Here is a 14,986-nt window from a genome sequence, read left to right on the forward strand (position 1 = left end):
TTACAAGAGATACAAGAAAAGAAGAAAGGGAAAAGATTTCTTTTTAAAAATAAAATACGCTTTGAATTGTTTGATACAGGACCATTTTTATCCTGAAATCTTTCTTTGCTATTGAACAATTTTGAAAAGCATTTGTTCTCACAAAGAACCTACCCATTTTCTCCCAGAATGTATTTTATAACCAATTTAAAGAGATACCTTGAAAATGTTGGTATATTATGGAAATGCTTACACCATCTTAAATAAACTCCATTATTATATAGTAACTCGTAAGTAGTAATAAATTATATTTGCTTTAGACTAAAAGTATTCTTCAAAAAGAATGTTTGATGTTTGGAATTCAGAAGTGATAATTCTTAGTTATTTAGTTGAGTAATTGGTTGGTTTTATCCTGTGCATTTTCTAAAAGTGAGATAATTTCTGTTAGCTGTTCAAACATAACTGCAGATTACTAATATTAAGATTTTAGCTAATATACAAAGAAGAAAAAAGAATAGAAAACAATACAAATCCCATTTATTTCATTTAATTCTCATGAAAAGTAGGCTCCACAGATGCTTTTTATATGTGAGAAATCAAGCAGAACAGCGGCTGTTGCTAATGTACACATTTCTTTTTAAATATTCTTGTTTTAAGCCATTTAAAAATATTAATAGTTCTCTGTACAATTTTTGTGATCTTTAAGTCTGGTAGTTGCTACTGGCTATCAGTAATTACATAATTAGAAGATGTCTTATAGTACATACCCCTGAGTTAGTGAAGTTAATAACTTATCCAAGATTGCATAACTAGTTAATGATAGAGTTTCCATCATTATGGGAGACTGTGGACTTCCATCTAGATTTCAGAGCTCCAGTTTAAGAATTTCCAACTGTGTGTAACTTCCGAATTTTTAAAAACGGTATGTTCCTGTTCATTGGATTAATACAGCAATTGGAAGAAAAGTAACTCCAATTTTGGTCTGTCCTTTTAAGCATGCAAGGAGGCTCATTGAACTAATAGGAAATACAGTTTTCTTCAGCTAGATGTATAACCCTTTCCTTAATCCATCCTCTTGAAAGGAGCCTTTACCTAAATCATTTCTATAGCATCTCCTTAGCTAACAACATCAACCAGCCAACTAGCAGAGGGGAGACCAGAGTTGGTACTGGAAGGAATCTGGATACTAAAACCAAAGTTTTCGTTTTCAAAAGCCAAGAGTAGACTAGTTTGCCAAAGGAGATACATAATTCATAATTCAGAACAGTTGTATTTAGAATCCAGATCTCTTGAAATTCAGAGTAAGGTTTTTTCCACTCTGCCATTCTGATTTCAAGCAGAAACCAGATACATGTCAGATACATTGTTTGGAAATTTTTTTACTGGCTGAAAGGTTGGCTATTCAACTAACCACCTAATAAACCCCTTAAGTCTCTTCCTAATAAAATTATATAATTTTTAATACAGTAAAATGAGATAGCATAATTTTTTTAAAAAGGCTAAATGAGGGGATCCCTGGATGGCTCAGCGTTTAGTGCCTGCCTCCGGCCCAGGGCATGGTCCTGGAGTCCCGGGATCGAGTCGGACATCAGGCTCCCTGCGTGGAGCCTGCTTCTCTCTCTGCCTGTGTCTCTGCCCCTCTCTTTTTGTCTCTCATGAATTAATAAATAAAATCTTTAAAAAAAAAAAAAAGGCTGAATGAGGCACTTTTGGTTCTTTCTGCAGCAAACCACACTGGATAGGGATTAAGATGGAGCTCTGTGGTGTCACATGCTCTATTGTGGTAGATAGTATTTTAATGGGCTTTCCTATACTAGGATTTTGTAAGGCAATGATCCAGTAGCCAATGAAATAAGATAAATTATCAAAAAGCAATGAATGGTTGCCTTTGAGTGCTCCTATTTCCTTGAGAACAAAATAAGAAAGGAACAGAAGGGATCCCTGGGTGGCGCAGCGGTTTGGCGCCTGCCTTTGGCCCAGGGCGCGATCCTGGAGACCCAGGATCGAATCCCACATCAGGCTCCTGGTGCATGGAGCCTGCTTCTCCCTCTGCCTATGTCTCTGCCTCTCTCTCTCTCTCTGTGACTATCATAAATAAATAAAAAAAATTAAAAAAAAAAAAAAAAATAAGAAAGGAACAGAAAAGACCCTGAGAAAGTTGAAGTTTAAAACTTACAATATAAGATCATTTATATAATTATTGAATTAATATTTAATCTTTCAGAAAGTTCCCTACATACAAAAAGCAGTAAGGAAGGGGCAGACAGAAACAGTAACAGGTTTATCCATGAAAACTAGTTTTAAACTTTGATGGGACTCTCTTTCTTGGCTTTATTCTTTTCATTTTACGTTTTTCACCTTCGTATAGGACTGTCTTAGTCTACTCTTCCTCTTTCTTCTTTGTTCCTAGTATCTTTTTTCCACTCTGTACTCCCATCTCAAAATCTGACAAATTGTCTGTTTTCTAACAGAAGTTTCTGTCACCATTTCTCTTGTATGTAATTACCACATACTCCCTATCTAACATTGCCATGTGGATTGACAGCACGTTCCTGATTATGAGAGATTGACTTGGAACCAGTACTGTGAATATAGTCTGAACAGTACTCCACACCCTGGGTGGGGATAGCAGTTTGCTTCCAATAGTCAAAACTCCTCTGCATTCTGTATAAATACTAGAAGGGAATATGAAGGGCAGCCCGGGTGGCTCAGCAGTTTAGCGCCACCTTCGGCTCAGGGCCTGATCCTGGAGACCCGGGATCGAGTCCCACGTCGGGCTCCCTGCAGGGAGCCTGCTTCTCCCTCTGCCTGTGTCTCTGCCTCTCTCTGTGTTTGTGTGTGTCTCTGCCTTTCTCTCTCTCTTTGTCTTTCATGAATAAATAAATAAAATCTTTAAAAAAAAGAAGGGAATATGAAAAGCAGATATAATTAAATTGTTCAAAAGTGACTACAGTTAAATATTGAAATTATAAATCAATCTACTTCAATCTTAAGTATTGTTTAAAGAAAACAATATTGTGACCTCTGGTCTAGCCTAGTTTTGCTGTTCTGTGACTGTCTTGAGAATACAGGTTAAACTTTGTGTTGTGCAACTAGAATATGTAAACACTAAAGTATGTGAGCCTGCTCTTATTATTGAGGCATCTTAATGTTTCCATTTTCATGAGAAGGTTGGATTTCTTACATTTTTAGAGTTGCATTTCAGAAAAACAAGGGGATGGGTTTATAAATACTACAGTTCACCATGTAGGATACTTCTAGTGATGATATAGAGAGAGAAATTTTTCTTCAAAACTTATCTCTCTCTTAAAATCCAAAACTGGGGTGCCTGGGTGGCTCAGTCAGGTAAGCCTCCAATTCTTGATTCGGTTCAGGTCATGATCTCAGTATCCTAAGATCGAGCCCCTTGTTGGCTCTGTGTGGACGTGGAGCCTGCTTTTCTTTCTCTCCCTCTCCCTCTGCCCCCCACCTCATTCGAGTGCACTCTCCCTCTCTCTAAAATAAATAAATAAATCTTTAAAAAAAAAAAAAAAAAAAAGCTTTCAGACATAGCCATGTTCAGGAAGCTTTGTCTCACCTTCCAGTTTAGGGTGATGGCCCATTTTTCATTGAAATTATTTGTTTTAAGTAGCTTGTTTCTCCTCCTATAAACATCAGAAATTTGGCATGGTCTCATTCATAGCTGTTTCCTTAGTATCTACCACTATACCCTACATGATACTCAATAAGTATTAATCTAAACTGAGTATTGCAATGTAGCTATTAATATTCAGTATTTGGTAAGTGCTATTTCAGATATGTGATTCAACAATATTTTCTAATGAATTCTGTGCAGTGAGGAGAAATCCCACCTCCTTTTCCAACTCTAAGAGAAGTCATAACCTAACCAACCAACAGCAAATGCGGTCAATTTCCTTTAGAGATCTGTACTGTTTGAATGCTTTAGAAGGGGTAATGAAGTCATAATAATGCAGGATCCTGGAGGATTCTAGAGTTGCATAGCCAGCCCAGATGCAAGACACAGCCTAGATTGGTGGCTGCTACATTACACAAAACTGTTGTAGATCAAGAGAACTGGAGACTTCATTTTTTTTTTTTTGCTATTCCTACTCTGCACAAATTTTATGTCTGTAAAGTAATTTACAGTTCACAGAGCATTTCTGCACATATCTTTCCTCAATTACATGTATTTATACTTGAACAAGTTCTGTTCCTCCTGATTAAAAATTTTATCGATCTCAAGGGATTTTAGAATATGTTCTATTTATGGATCATGTAGCATGGTATAACATAGAATATAGTGGACTCTGTTGAACGTATAAAAGGTATAATCTTTAATCTCTAAAAAGTAATCCCCTCAAAAGAAAGCACAGAGAAAAATACTTAATACATGAAAACATAATATTATTCTTGTTTCTCTGGTTTATTTGAAAATTGAAATATTTCATTAGGGCCATAACCTTAAAAATGCAAAGTTTAAAAACTTTTTATGGTTATTTAGTTCCTGATGTTGTAGTTGTCTGAGTCTTACTTTCTGCATGTCACTTGTCTGAGCTTGAATATGGGTCACTTGTAAATGATGTTTTTAGATTATAGTTTGTGCTAGCTTAAATTCATTTTAATGTGAAGATTGTAGATTTGAACGTTTCCTCTGAAATAGCTTTATGTAAGCTCAGAATATCGTGTAAATCTTCACAATATCCTGAATATTAAAAGTATAGTGTTCATGATCGCATACTATAACTTTATATGTTTAAAGTGGTGTGAGAGGGGGTGCCTGGGTAGCTCAATTGGTTAAGCGTCTGCCTTCAGCTCAGGTCATGATCTCAGGGTCCTGGAATCAAGCTCCACATCAGGCTCTCTGCCCAGCAGGGAGTCTGCTTCTCCCTTTCCCTTTGCTCCTCCCCCTACTCATATTCTCTCTCTCTCTTTCCCAAATAAATACAATCTTAAAAAAAATAAAAATAAATCTTTTAAAAAAGAAACAGAGAAAGAGGGAACACTTCCTGTTAAGTACAATGCCAGCATTACCATATGTCAAAACCAGACAAAGATATTATGGGAAAAGAAAACTACAAATATCTCACACGAACAGCAGCATTCATAAAACTTTGTAGTATACAATAAATACTTGGGAGCATTTCATTATTTAAAAAAATAGTCTGACATTTTATAATTAAAATAACAATCACTAGGTTTGAATGATTTAGGAGATGGATATGTGAGATGGATATTGTTCTCTCTGTTTTTGTGTCTGTGTAGAAGTCTTCATAATAATTTTTCTTTTTTAATCACTTAGTTAATACCACATTCCTGAGATCTGGACCAAATCAAAAGTGCTTATATTATGCACAGAAAACACATCTGTGGTACCTGGATCCTTCAAAAATAAAAGTTGTCAATAATGTTAAGACACCTCATGAATAATTAGAGATTACCCTTCTTCTGCATACCAGAACAGAGGATAAAAGCTGCTCTGCAACTAGTTAGTGTCTACTGGATGCTTTTCAGTAGGTCATCTTAGAAAGCCAGGCAATGTTCCTATCAGATCATTTGGTCTATAAGCATAAAATATGGCTCTCCATATATACCAATGTGAGATACACTCTTGGTAAAGGACACATTTGTAATAATTTTATGTTTGTAGTGAATTTCATAATAATTCGTGAAATGGTTAAATTTATTATTCAGAAGTGGAAAGCCCATACTTAAAAAGGCTAGCCTTTGTAAACATGACTGAGTAGTAAATATTGCCTGGGAACTTTAATCTGACCATGCCATTGCATGAAAGGAACATGGCTAACATCATTTTAAAAGATACAATCCAGAAAATAAGAAGCTTACAACAGAGAGTCCTACACTTTAATTAACATAGACTCCACAGTGTTTGAAGAAAAAAACAAAATCTTCTCCTCTCCTTGGTAGTGCTGCAAAGCTAGTCATCCCGTCCACATTTCTGGAGTGCCAGTGCCCCATTACTATAAAGCAATAAAGCATCATAAGTCAGTGCCCTTCCTCCCCCCAGGTGTGGTCCTGAGAACATTTATAGACCAACAGTTCATCAAGGGAAAATGATTTATTTTGCTTTTAAGAGGGGATAATCAATATTACATTAATTTGTCTGACAGAAGGGACCCAAGAATTAGAAAAAAGGAAAGGGAACATGGACACATGAAATAATATAAGAACAATTATGAAGCGCCACCGAAGAATGGAAATTCAACTTAAAATGTATTTACTGCCTTACAGCCACTTGGCAGAAATAGTTATGAAACAGTAAATTCATTCAGTGTGGGGTGTAAAGTTGTCATTGCATGGCTTAACATCCAAGTAACTGAAGTTCTCTGTCTACCAAAAAGGATCATTGCAACTTCGTACTTTTCTTTGTAGGGTAAAAACCATATTGCCTCTGTACATTTGAGTCCTTGTTGGTTTTATTTACTCTTCTATACCTTTCGATGCCAGGTGTGTAATTCGTTCAAGTTACCTTAGGGAAATCCTTCAAAAATTTAATATGGCAGTTCTATAACAACATAAAAAACTTTTCCAGTGCCTCCTGGAAAATAGCAGCTGGTCTTAAGTAACCATTTAACTGTTCATTAAATTTAAATACAATTAGGAAAAAAACATTCTTTGAGGTCTTCTAAAATCTTCCCAAATCACACTTCTCTTAAACCAGAGGAATTTTTAAGAAATTATCTTATTTACCATGAGACTTCCTTGTGGTAGAATGGAATCGTTTTTTAAAAAGTACCAGTAAATATTTGGACTCTCAATCCCAAAACTCCACTAATTACGGCATTATTTCACACTCATGTTCAGTGTGTACAAAACTGAACCAAGTAGGGGTATCATGCCTACTTCTCCAGGTAACTATGGGCAACTTCCTCTCCGTCAAGTCCATGGCCATTTTTCCTTTTACTCCTCTTTTCTTTATTTAAAGCTTTGTCTCAGCATGACCTCCTAATTCTTCCAGGCCATCATTTCCATCCTGGTTCTACAAGCCTGGTTCCTATGGTGCCATTTGACTATTTCATTCATTTATTCATCCCTTTTTCTTTTAACAATCTCTACTGAACACCCTGCAGTGCAAGGAATTATTCATTTTGTGATGTTCCTGTTCTCAAGTTTGCAAACTAGTAAAAAAGAATCCCTCACATATATCCATTGTATGTTATTGTACATCCCAGGTCTCCCCACTCAGTTCTATGTGTTTCCCATGGTTTTCTTTCTCTAGTGCCAAGAAAAAGCCAAAAAAAAATCTGATTGGTTCCAATGAAATTCATGCATTCTAGCCTAATCTAAACTCTCAAAACTTTCATGTGGTTTTTACTGAATCTTATCACATTGTTCATAGCAGAATTTCCTTACTCTTCTCAAGCTCCCGGCCACTGGATCCCAGGAAGTGACACACTTTTTCTTACCAGAAGTAGACAACTTCTGATATGAGTATCTTGGGATTCCTTCTGTATTTTCACTTTTTCCCTTGTCCATCATTTCTTTCTCTTAAGAAGAAAAAGTTCTTCCTCTTTGCTGAAATGACCATTCATGTGTTTTGGGTTATTTTTTTCATCCCATTTCCTTCACATTTTTTCATCAATTGTCCCCACCATCATTTGCAACTTCAGTCTCTCTCAATCTGTAGGCTTATTATCTACTGACAAAGATCATGTCCAGACATTCCACTCTGCCACAAAGATTCAGATAACTCATTCCATCTATATTTTTATGTTGAATTTTTAAAGTTCTATTTAAATGTTTGTGTTTTTGTATGTTTTGGGGAGTGGATGGAGAGAGGTCTGTAGTTTTCATCAAATTCTAACAAATTAATCTGTGACTCCACAATACGAAGGGCCACTGTTATAAATGTAGTCAGAGACCAGGTTATTAAAGGCTTTGAATACCAAGCTAACAAGTTTTTAAATTGTATTTTGAAGAATTTAAGAAATAATAGTAAGATGCTCAGATTTTCATTTCTGAAAAGTTCACTCTGTAATGTGAATTATAATACGAAATGAGCAAGACTGCAGAAGGAGGAATCTAGGACACATGGTATAATCCAGACATGAGATGAATAGTGATCTATGCTCATTAGTATGAAGAAGAGAGGATGAATTAGGAACATTTAGAATTTTTATCTTAATGTTGTCCTGCCTACCTCATATAGAGCACACATTGCAGAACCCCACACAGCCCCCACCACCACTCCCAATGCTTATTCATCTCATTCTGGTGGATCTAAACACTGTCTTGAATTTAGTATTTTGTGCTTAATACATTTTAAATTATTGAGCTTGGGACTATGTCTTTGGATTTTCTATCCCTTTTAGCATGTAAAACAATTTTACATAGTGCATTCAAAAACTGCTTAATAATGATACTTACGTAGCTCTGTTCTTTTTTTTTTTTTAATTTTTATTTATTTATGATAGTCACAGAGAGAGAAAGAGAGAGGCAGAGACATAGGCAGAGGGAGAAGCAGGCTCCATGCACCGGAAGCCCGATGTGGGATTCGATCCCGGGTCTCCAGGATCACGCCCTGGGCCAAAGGCAGGCGCCAAACCGCTGCGCCACCCAGGGATCCCACGTAGCTCTGTTCTAAGAGCTTTTCATATATTAACTCATCTAATGTTCACAGCAAACCTACCAGGTGTGCACTATTATTATACCCCCTTTCCAACTGAAGAGGATGAGTCACGGGAAGGTTCAGTTACCTTCCTAAAGTGTCACACACCTGGCAAGTAGTGAGCTGAGATTCAAACCCAGGTAATCTGGTGTCAGAGTCCAGGTTCTTAACCAGTATGCCAAACTGCCTCAAAACTAGAGTCACATCATTTGAATACCATCCAGCAATTGCTAAATTTAAAGCAATATATAAAATGTTCTAATCTCATAAGAGTAAATGTAACATTTTATTTTATTTATGTGGAACAATTAAGGGATTTGTTTTCTAATGTGTTTGTTTTAATCCTTTTAGAACCAATTCGAAGATATAAAACCTACCACAGTGATATCTTTAGTACCTCCAGTGAAAGTCCATCTATTATTTCCTCTGAATCAGATTTCCGACAAGGTGAGAGGCATCTGAATAACCAAACTGTTTTTAAGAAACAATGAATGTTCTTTTTCAGCAATGTTGAGATATAAGGCATCAAAAGAATAAATCTGTATAAAATTTGAAAATTATAAAAAGCTGCTGGTTACTCATTTTGACAGTATTATAGGAGCTTAAACAGCAATGTAGTCATTTTCATAATAGGAAATAATTCATTATCTTTCAAAATAACAGACTTATTGGTGAAGAGTTTAATGATATGTCATTAATTTAGTGATATGAATATGATTTATAAAATTCTCCTTAATGTATCTGCTAAATGTTTGAGTTTTAAGTAAGGTTACTTCATATTTTTATCACCTATGCCATTATTTATTTTTCCATTCCTTTTTTCATTCTTTAATTAGTACAAAAAAGTGAAGCTTCCAAGAGGTTTGAATCCAACAGTGGTCTCCCAGGGGTAGATGAAAGCACAAGTCAAGGCCAGTCACAGAGACCAAGGTAAGCAATATGAAAAAAATAGTAATAATGTATTTCCAGCAACAGGTGGTTTTTTTTTTTTTTATTATTAGAATCAAGGAGAATTATCCTCTTTTCTCTATTTTCTCAATTTTCCTTTCTTTTGCCCTCTTTAAATTATTCGGAATTCATTTAATTATGTGAAAGACATGTAGGAGTTTGAGTTTGAGTTTGAGCTTATTGGAATCTTTTAAAATTAGAATTGGCACCAGGGGTGCCTAGATGGCTTAGTCAGTTAAGCATCTGCCTTCACTCCAGGCCATGATCCCATGTGGGGCTTACATTGGGCTTTGCTCCTCCCTCTTGCTCTGTGTCCTCCCCCCCTACTCATGTTCTCTCTCTTTCTCTCAAATAAATAAATAAAATCTTTTAAAAAAGAAAGATTTGGCTCTGATAATTTATAGTTTGTGCTTGAAATTAAAATTGTCAATATGAAGATAAAATAACTTATTAACAGGAAGTTCTAAACGGATGGCATTAAGCATGTGAAAAGATAGTAAGCCTTGATTTCTAAAAGAATATTTTCTTTTTTGAAGGTTGAACAGGCTCAACAAGCAGGTTTTCAGGGTGTGTTATTTGTTGAATGGATAATGAGTGGGTTACTACTAAGTAACCTATTATGTAAAAAGTTAATTATTCGCTACGTATTTACTAGCTAAAAGAAGTTATCTTGTATCTTTTTAAAGCCCTATTTGGACTGTTTCAAATTCATTTTCATACTGAAATACTCAGCTTTCTTATAAGCTCTTAGATATTATTCTTGTGCTATGCTTAAGATGGTGGTATTATAGCTATATTTTGATGTATTTTGTTTAAACTGAAATGTGTCAAATCAATACAGAATATTTTCATGTGTAGGCTTTTCATGTGTGCACAGGTCCCTTACATGAATTAAAGCATATTGTTAATGTTATACATTAATTTGAAATTTGTAATTGCTGTTAGAACAAGAGGTTGCTTCAGAATTTACTCCTAAACAATGGAAATCTTTCTAATTTGATACCGTAGTTCATTTAGTTCAAGTGTCACCATATACAAAAGAATCATTTGGAGATTAACAAAAACTTGCCCCTTAGCTAATTAATTCTGGCAGACACTGTTTCACACCTGTAAACTATGAATAGACCAGGTAACCCTAGGCATGTAATTAAAACAGACAATTTATCTAGGGTTTAGACTCCCAAGTAATTGAATACAGTACACTAAAGTTATTCCTTTTAATATTGCAGTTTTTATTAAATTTTTATCTTTTCTCCCTTATGCATTTTAAAATAGTACATGATACTTTCCTTTGAGGAAAGTTCTACTATTCATTTATCTAAAACAGTATTATATTTACATAATAGAATTTTGTATAACTAGGATCCCATTGTGATGATAACCCTGATTTGGTAATTTTGAACAAAGAGGTAAGAAAGAATGAGGATAGGTTTATATTTGATATTATACAGTTTTCTTAAAGACACAAAAGCATTTTGGGATTAACAGCAATAAGAAGCAAATACTGAAATGCACTAAGCTCTGTGGTGAACTGAAAGTATTCTTATAAATTCAATTTAGAGAAAATTTATATAAATAGCATGATACTCTTTTGCTTGATGAACAGCATAAGTAAAGTAACAACTGAAGAATTATTGGTCTTATGTATTAAAAATTGATTTTTATGGTTCATTTGTTAGTTATTTAAAAACATATTCCTTCAAATAAAATTAAATCATTTTGTGAGTCTTATTTCAATTTTCTTCAATTTTCTTGATAAGTTACTTTAAAAATTATGAGAGAATCTTTGTTTCAACTGTTTCTAGGTTTTATTTTTAGGAGATACTAAATTTTTTTTTTTTTTTTTTACTCCAATGGTTGGGATTTTTAATTTTATTTAAATTCAATTAATTAACATATAATGTATTACTAGTTTCAGAGGTGGAGGTCAGACATTAAAGCCACTTTAGCTCATCAAATCATGTTCTAATGATAAACTATCTTTTATTTCACACTTTGAGAGAAAATAAACTTAATGTGGCATTCATAGCATCTCTATTAGATAGACCTACATTAAAAAAATTTTTCAAGAAGTAGATTGATAAGTCTGTGTATATGTTATATTTAATGTAAGATGCTAAACTCTACTTCTTTTAGACAATCCCACCCATTTTTCCACCCACAGAAAGACACATCAACTAAAATACTCTAAATTCCTTATTCAAATGCAGTTTTCTGAATGCAAACGAACAAAGGTTTCTGATAACATCCTTAACATGCTGGCACACAATTAAGAGGTCCTGTTTTGTTCTTTAGGTCATATATTTGTGAGATCTATAAATAGTGCTGTATTTAGACATGTTACATTCTTCTTTATAAAAATTTCCATTCCCTTTAGCTAGAATGAAATGGAAAACCAGATCCAGGCAGTACAATTGATTTGTATCATAGGGGTGGGGGGAAATTAACAGGAAATTATGAGTCAGATACAGCAGAGTGAGTAATTTTTTGATTCTGAGTTATCAAAAGTGTCTTTCAGTGACCAAAAAGGATGTTCAAAGCTGTTTTCCAAAGAACATCTCTAAGTTTTTTCTGTGTTAACTTTTGAAGTACAATTTATACATAGTACAGTTCCCACTGCTTCTTTGCCTCTCTACTTGATGAGATAACCTGTTTTTCCAACTTAAAACAACCTGTTTATTCATTCCTAAATGATCCAGATTTTCTTGTTTTTTTTGTTCATTTATTTTCTTGGTTTTTGTTTAGGTTTTATTTTGGTTTTTTGTCTCTCAAATTTTTTAGCTTTTATAGGAACTCTACCAGATATTGTGTTGGAAGAAATAAAATGATAGTTATTTTTGGTACCTGTTTGTGACTCTGGTAGAAAAAATTTGAACAAGAACGCTAATATATTTGATGAAAATAACAGGTACAAGTTAAAATGTATAGATTTAGATTCTTATTATTATCCTTGGCCCCCATTGAGAGAGCCATAAAATTACAACCTGTCATTTGCTCAAGGAATGATTGCTGTGCACCTACCATGTACTGGGAACTTTTAGGTACTAGAGATAGTCATGAACAAGACCAAAAAAAAAAGGGTCCTTCGGGGGAATTTCTAGGGCTGAGAGGTAGCCAATAAACCATTAAAAACAAGTAAGTAATGCCCATCAGACAATAATGGTACTTTAAAGAAAAATAAAGCAGGCTAAGGGGATAGAGAGTACGCATAGAGGCAAACAACAATCAACAAAATGAAATTTTGAATTTCTCTATTGAATGAGAGAAGATATTTGTAAGTGGTATTTCTGATAAGGGATTATATCCAAAATATATAAAGAAATTATACAACCCAACACCAAAAAAAGCCAAATAATCCAATTTATAAATGGGCAGAGGACCTGAATAGACCTTTTTCCAATGAACACATACAGATGGCCAGTAGGCACAAGAAAAGATGCTCAACATTATTAATCATTAGAGAAATGCAAATCAAAATCACAATGTGATATCACCTCACAACCTGCCAGAATGCCTAAAATAAAAAAGACAAGAACAAGTGTTGGCAAGGATGTGGAGAAAAAGAAATCCTCATGTTCAGTTGGTAAGAACATAAAGTGGTACAACCACTGTGGAAAACAGTATGGAGTTTCCTCAAAAATTTAAAAATAGAAATACCATATGATCCATAATTCCACTACTGGATATTTACCCAAAGGAAATGCAAACACCAATTTAAAAACATATGCACCTTTATGTTTACCACAACACTATTTACAGTAATCAAGATCTAGAAGCAGCCCAAGTGCCCATTGTAGGGTGACTACACTTAACATGGTAAGCATTGAGTAATATAGAATTATCATATCACCATGTGGTTCACCTGAAACTAATATACCATTGTTATGAACTATACTTCAATAATAAAAAAATTTTTAATTAAAAAAGACATTTTTTAAAAAGCAGACTGAAGGGATAGAGAGTGCAAAGTTGTGATGTCCAAGTTCCTTTTACCCAAGTAGGGTGATTAGAGGAGGCCTTTCCCAAGGGTTACATTTGAACAGAAAACTATTTTAAGTGACAGAGTGAACTATGCAGATATCAGGAGGTGCAGAGGGTTCCTCCCAGACAAACAGAATGACAAGAGCAGAGGCCTTGAATTATGGGAGAGGTGTTGCATGTCAGAGGAATACAGCAGGACAGTGTGGGTGCAGCAGGATGAGAGAAAAGCAGAGTGGGTAGTAAATAGGACCCATATTATGTCATACCTCAGAAGTTTAAGTGAACACTTTGGATGTATGATGGAAAGCCATTGGGTAGCTTGAAAACATGTCTAATTTGCATTTAATGGGATTACTCTGTTCTGTTCTTTGAAGAAGACATCACAAAAGTAAAAGCCCAGTTAGGAAGTAATGATGGTACTCCATTTGGATGGATATAGCACAGATTAGATTGCTAGTGATCAAGAAGAGTCAGATATAGATATTTTCAAGGTTGTGCTTTCAGGACTTGTTGCTCAATTAGATAAGGGATGTGTAGGATAGAGGAATCAAGAATGACTCCCAGTTGTGTTGTAAACAACTGGTGAATGATTGAGAAAACATTGGACGAGGGGGAAAATATCAAGAATCTGATTTGAGACATATTAGCCTAAAGATGCATATTAACATCCAACAAGAACACTCACCTAGGCAAATAGAATTCAGAGGAGAGACTAAGGTATAGGCCTATATAAGGCAATTAATTGCCATGCAACCAAATAAGATCATGTAGGTGTGGAATATATATGTAGACAAGGAGAATCTGGAGGTCTGAGCACTATTGTAGACTAACATTAGGATATTAGAAATGGAGGACACATCAACAAAAGAGACCAAGAAGGAAAAGCCAGTAAAGCAGAAGGAAAATAAAATGATCATGGCTTTCCAGATGGGAAATGTTTTAAGATTAGAAAGGACGGGGCACCTGGGTGGCTCAGTTGTTTAAGCATCTGACTCTTGATTTTGGCTCAGGTCATGATCTAGGGTCGTGAGATGGAGCCCCATGTCAGGTGCTATGCCTTGTGTGCAGCCTGCTTAGGATTCTCTCTCTCCCTCTCTCTCTCTGCCCCTCCTCCTTTCTCAAACAAAACAAAATGGGAAAGACTGAGCAATTATGTCTTTTTGTGCTTAGAGGTCAAATAAAATGAAAATCAAGAATTATCCTTTGGCTCTGACAACAAAGAGGTCAGTCATTTTTGTGAACAGCTTTGATGGAGAAGTGGGGACTAAAACTATTGGTCTGAGTCCATGAGAGTGAGAGATGAAGTGGAGATAAAGCTTAAATGACAATTTGAAGAGATTTACTCTAAAAGACAGGAAAACATGGGATAGAGTCCAAAAGGGGATATAGAACCAAAGGAGGCCTTTTTTGTTGTTGTTCTGAGTAGGAAATAGTACATGATGTGGGTATTAA

At 34.9% G+C, this 14,986-nt stretch overlaps 1 protein-coding gene across 13 annotated transcripts in view; it reads left to right on the forward strand.

Annotated features, from left to right (window-relative positions):
• PTPN13 (protein tyrosine phosphatase non-receptor type 13) overlaps positions 1–14,986 on the forward strand; it is a 203,224-nt gene that overhangs the window by 109,238 nt on the left and 79,000 nt on the right. For all 13 annotated transcript variants that reach the window (XM_035709563.2, XM_035709561.2, XM_035709560.2 and 10 more), the window contains 2 exons: positions 8,957–9,052; positions 9,442–9,535. In XM_035709563.2, the coding sequence (XP_035565456.1) occupies positions 8,957–9,052; positions 9,442–9,535 (190 nt within the window). The remainder of the gene's footprint in view (positions 1–8,956; positions 9,053–9,441; positions 9,536–14,986) is intronic.

This window comes from Canis lupus, chromosome 32 (assembly GCF_003254725.2).
Source record: "Canis lupus dingo isolate Sandy chromosome 32, ASM325472v2, whole genome shotgun sequence".
Taxonomy (NCBI): domain Eukaryota; kingdom Metazoa; phylum Chordata; class Mammalia; order Carnivora; family Canidae; genus Canis; species Canis lupus.